The sequence below is a fragment of the Pygoscelis adeliae genome, unplaced genomic scaffold (genome assembly GCF_000699105.1).
Source record: "Pygoscelis adeliae isolate BGI_AS28 unplaced genomic scaffold, ASM69910v1 Scaffold436, whole genome shotgun sequence".
Classification (NCBI taxonomy): Eukaryota; Metazoa; Chordata; class Aves; order Sphenisciformes; family Spheniscidae; genus Pygoscelis; species Pygoscelis adeliae.
Window position 1 is genome coordinate 1,337,077 of NW_008825051.1, and position 5,221 is coordinate 1,342,297.

At 59.8% G+C, this 5,221-nt stretch overlaps 1 protein-coding gene across 1 annotated transcript in view; it reads right to left on the reverse strand.

Moving 5' to 3' along the window:
* The window catches only part of ALAD (aminolevulinate dehydratase), a 6,654-nt gene extending 2,485 nt beyond the window's left edge, over nt 1-4,169 (reverse strand). Inside the window, exons 1-7 of the mRNA XM_009326390.1 lie at nt 3,128-4,169; nt 2,897-2,947; nt 2,064-2,160; nt 1,546-1,681; nt 977-1,081; nt 706-770; nt 275-385 (exon numbers count right to left, since the gene is read on the reverse strand). Of these exons, the coding sequence (XP_009324665.1) occupies nt 275-385; nt 706-770; nt 977-1,081; nt 1,546-1,681; nt 2,064-2,160; nt 2,897-2,947; nt 3,128-3,240 (678 nt within the window). The 5' untranslated portion in view covers nt 3,241-4,169. The remainder of the gene's footprint in view (nt 1-274; nt 386-705; nt 771-976; nt 1,082-1,545; nt 1,682-2,063; nt 2,161-2,896; nt 2,948-3,127) is intronic.
* Nucleotides 4,170-5,221: the final 1,052 nt, after the last annotated feature.

Here is a 5,221-nt window from a genome sequence, read left to right on the forward strand (position 1 = left end):
CCTGTGCCCCCCCTCCCCACTGCCCCTGGCAGCTGCAGGCAGCTCCCTCTCTGCCTGCCTTGCCACCAGCACCCAGGACGAGCGGGTGAAGGGGTGGGATGGAAGATCACCCAAGGTTGTCTTCCCACCAGCCAGCCTCTCCTGGGCAAGGTATGTTTGTCTCCCTTTTGCACTGGGAAGTAGGAGGAGAGCGCTCCAAAGCGAGCAGCGTGGCCCCAGCTGTGGCCCAGGCTCTGGCTGAGCCCCATTCCCAAATAACTATCTGGGGACGCACCTCCCGGCCAGCCCGGTGCTGGCTGGGGACACTCCTGGCTGAGGGACAGACCCACCTGAAGGGACCGTAGAAGCACGAAGCAAACTTGGCGCTGTAGCTCATCACTGAGACCTGCAGAGGAGAGCTGAGCTGTGAGGGCCAGAAGCTCGGTGCTGCATCCCCGCGCCGGGGCAGCAGCGATTCCCTCCCACGGCTGTTTTATACTCTGCCCCACATCCTCCTTCCCCTGCCAGAGGCCTGGCACCCTCGCTGTCCCTGTGTCCGGCCAAGGACATTGCCTTCCTGTGTGCGCCGGGGCAGGGAAATGCCTGTGGCATGTCCTGGGCAAGGTGGGGGTTTGCTTCTCCCACTGCTTGCCCAGGACCTGTTGTGGTTGCAGCCTCCCCATGGATGTTGCTCCTGCCTTTGGCACACGCAGATCCCGAGCTCACCTTGTTGCCCAAGTCATTGGAGATCAGCGCCTTCTTCATGGCCGCGATGCGCCCATCCATCATATCTCTGTGACTCTGCCTCAGGAGGAGGTGACCCCAGGGCCCGAGGGGCCCCGCGTGCCTGCAGCCCTGCCGGGGCCAGCGCCTGGAGGGCTGGGGGAGCCTCCCCCGGCTCGGAGCAGAAGCTCTCCCAGCTGGAGCCAGGCCCAGTTTGCTTTTGGGCCTGCTGAAAGCGAGAAGGGGCCAGTCTGCGAGAGTCAAACTCGGGCACCGCTGCCAGGAGACTCCTCACCTGCTTTGGCATAGGCCAGCGCCACTTCGGCCAGCCGCTGGCAGCTGATCTCGTTCTGGATGGTGCCGTCTTCACGCAGGATGCCTAGGAGACAAACCTGGGGTTAGGCGAGGGGCCGGATGGCCGGTTGCCTCGATCCCTAGGGTGGGAGCGTGGCTCTTGCTACACAGATGCTCAGAGCAACAGCGGGGAACATGTTAAGGGAGCTGGATAAGGACCAGGGGACCAACAACGCAGCCCTCCAGGGACCGGACACAACACGTGGGTGCTCCAGGGGAGGGAAGACAGAGATGGGGTACACAGACGGGCGCTCAGACAGATTCAGATGGCCAGGGAGGGGGTGCCTTAACCACCCGTGCCTCCCAGCCTGCTCTCAAAACCTAGGAGAGGTCCCTCAGGCTCAACTGCACCAGTACTGGGGAGCCAAGACTTGGCACAGGTCCCAGCAGCACCCAGAGCTCCTCAGCAGAAAACAGCAAACCCCCAGCCACTCCCAGTCCTGGGAAGGTGCCCGAAGAGCAGCCCGGGACCCCAGGCTGTGCGCTCACCGCAGTGCCCGTGGGAGGTGTAAGGGCACAAGCAGACATCGCAGGCTATGAGCAGCTCTGGGAAGGTGGAGCGGATCCTCTTGATTCCCTGGATGGCAGGCGTGTCCTCCGCATCAGCGGCGGAGCCTCTCTCGTCCTGTGAGAAGATAAATGCCTCAGCACGCAGAGCCGAGGGCTTCCCACCGGCTCCTCCGTGGCAGCAGTTCTGCCCAGGAAATGTTTTCTGAACCGTGAGACCCTGTAACGCAGAGCGGTGTGACCACCAATGATGGAAAAGGGCTATGGATTAGTGCCTCTGAGCAGTGAGGGCAGGTCTCAGGGCCACCTGCAAGAGCTCTGGGAGCTTTTTGGGTGTCACTACAGTCTCCCATCCCCATCCTGCTCTGCTGAGCGGGGTGCAAGCACGCCCAGAGACCCTGAACTACTCCTGTTTGATCAGGAGACCCCCCTGGCCCCACACTGCTCTCCCACACCCCTGTGGCTACCCCAAGCCCCCTGCCACCACCACCCACGCTGGCCTTGTGGACCCTGCTGGGCACCCCGAAGATGAGCACACACTTCAGACCGTCTTCGACGAGGGGACGCAGCATCCCCTCCAGCTTGTTGACTCCGTACCTGAGAAGAGCAAAGTGAAGGGGGCTGCCAGGCACCCAGACCTGCTCTGTGGGGCAAGCTGGTCTGCGAGTGATCCAGCATCCACGAGCATCCATGCCAAGCAGCGGCTGGAGGCACGGGGGAGGTGTTGCCTGAACATTGGGAGGAACAATCCAGGACCTTATCGGGGCCTACAGGAGCGTTATCTACCCAGCATGGACACTCTTTGCTCTGAAAGGATGAGCATGCCTTGCCCTTGGATCCCTTATCTCGGCTTCCCGGTTGCAGATCCAGCCCGCCTCCCCACAGGACCATCCCCCTGGGGCCTTTCTGACCACAGCCCTGCTAACGTAGCGGCAGATGAAGACGGGCGCTGCCAGTCCAGCAAGATCTAATGCAGGACCAGAGCCCGTGTCCTTGCACAGGTTTTCTAGCTGCTGCTGGAAAGCCCATTCGCTTCCAGCTTCCCTGTGTGCCCAGCCCACGCAGCGTGCGAGTGCTCTGGGACATCGCGAGACCCTGGCACTGTCCCTGCCAGTGCTGGTATTTTCCCAGCATCCCCAGTATGATTCCCTCCACTTCCATGATGGACGAATGCTCCCGCCCTGCCTGATGCTGGGGGATCCCCAAGGCAGGGACCACAGAAGGTTGGAAGCGTCACCCCTGGCCCATGCTCATCTCAGGCCACACATCAACCCTGCTCAGGCACGGGGCACGGCAGCGACTGGCACGCAGCTTGGAGGGGCTGGGTTCTTACCTGGCTTGTCCAGGGAGGCTGGGGATCGGCTCCACTGCATCAGGGCTGTCACTGCAGGAGGTGGATGGGACAGAGACGTGAGGACTTGGCATGAGAAGGAAGCCCCTACCCCAGGCTTGTCCACAGGGGGTCTTTTGGGGAGTCTGAACCTATCTAAGAGCTCAGGGAGCACCTAAGCCAGTCAACCTGAGCTTGGTCCATCCCTAACCCAGAGAGCCAGGCCCCACTCACGTGACAAAAATGGGGTAGATGAGGTTGGAGGCATCGAAGGTGGTTGCTGTACACTGCCAGGAGCGTAGCACAGGGTGGAAGTAGCCGCTGTGAAGAATGGAGTCTGCCTGCATCTTCACTAGGAGGCTGTGGAAGGAGACTCTGAAACACCAACAGAAACCGGCAGGCTGGTTAGCGGGCGGTGTCCTGGCAAGCCAGGGCTATCGGTGCTTGCGAGGAGGGGGACGAGATCCAGACAGCCGCTGCAGGACCGTCCCTGTCCTGCTCCAGGCACACGCGGGGAGCGTGAGCTGCAGCCCAGCCAGCTTCGGCCCCACTCTCCCGGGGGCTGCCCCGCGCCGGGTGAGTGTTGCAGGACCCCGCATCAGCAGTCACAGCACAGCACTTCCCATAAACAGGGATGACGCCGACTCCTCCCCACAAAATGTCCCAATTCTGCGTGTGAAACCGCCAATTTACAGCCAGCAGCGTCCTCCCGCAGCAGAACCACATTCACATGGTTCAACACTACCACCCTCGTGAGGCTCCGCCTGTTCTAGCTTGCATAGCTGTAACAAGTTTTCTAACGATGAGATGGTCATTGCTTAATTCATTTTAGTTTCGCTCAGCGCTGTATAATTGTGCGATACAGCTTTTGCACACAGAGTAGTAAAAAGCTGCTCTGCGTAGCGCGGAGTATTTGTGGCCACAGTCTGAAGGTGCAGTTACAGAAGAGTACGGGCGCTGGATGGGAGGGAGGTGCAGGATCATCCTGAAGACACCAGGACCACGAACCCCGCAGTCACACAACTCCAGAGGCCGCTTACTGCTGGATAAAGAAAACTTGGGAGTTGGGCAAAACTGGTTTCAGGGGTAACAAAGAGCAATGACTCAATGTACAGAAATCAAGTGTTAGCTATGTTATTGTTGAAACTTTAGCAATATTTTCTTCTTGTGTAACGGTTAGATCTAGTAATAATTCTGCGATTAGACCATTAAGATTTAAATTTCCACTAGCACTAAATTCTCACCAACGTGTGGTTGGTGAGAGTGCGACGGAAGGGGCCGGGGGAAGGCGGCTGCCCAGCACAGACTGTTTGTACGGAGCTGCTTCAAGGATTTGTGCTGGCTGCGCGCACAGGGCCGCATCCCACAAACGCCCCCGCGCAGAGGAGCCGGGGGTGCCCCGGGAAACAAACAGCAAAGTCCCTGCTGGAGACCACAGATTTTGACCCGAGAGCTGAAACCGGAGGGAGGCGGGCGGGAGGAGAGCTGGAGATGGGCTTCTGAAAGAGCAAGCGGGATTCCTCCGCTGGCTCCCCTGGGCAGGGCAGGGCTTCCCACGGGAGACAGAGCGGACACGAGGATGGGACCTGTCTCGGGGGAGCGGCCCCGCAGTCCCCAGTCCCATCCCAGGAGGGATCCCCCAGCAATAAACCTCACTGCCCGCGGCTCTCTCCGGAGAGCAGACACGGCTCACTTAGCAGCCCAGGATGCAGTCCAGGGGAGAAAGTTTTACACCAGCACCCGTGACAGCAGTCAGCAACGGAGCTGGGCAGGAGATGGCTCCATTCTTCTGGAAAACCTTTAATTTGTGGTGTTCACCTATTTTACAGACGCAAGACCCTTCAGATATTCTAATGCTGAGCCAAATCCTCAGTCCGTATCAGGCCACCCCAGTGCATAGGGCACTTGTAATACAGGGGCATCGTGCTCAGTCCAGGGCTTGAACCGAGGCTCTCGTTCCCCTAGCAATCACCTCTGCTTGGGGGTGGGGGAAAAGGCACCTCTCAATTACTTACAGGCTTACACGTATAAAAACACTGTGTAAAAAAATCGGATGGTGCTTGCGGGGGATGCAGACCAGCTGACGGGCACGCTGGCAGTGTCACGGCGTCACTTTGCAAGTAATTTTTAGCACTGGAAAGCTGCCGCTCCAGTCCTTACTCGCAGGGAAGGTCTCAGCCCTCGGGTGAGCTGGAGTCGGCAGCCCCAGTGCAGCGGCTGGGCTGCTCAGGCAGGGCTCCAGGCAGGGCTCCAGGCAGGGCTCCAGGCAGGGCTCCAGGCAGGGCTCCAGGGAGGCAGCAATAGGGAACAAAGGGGTCAGTGACACAA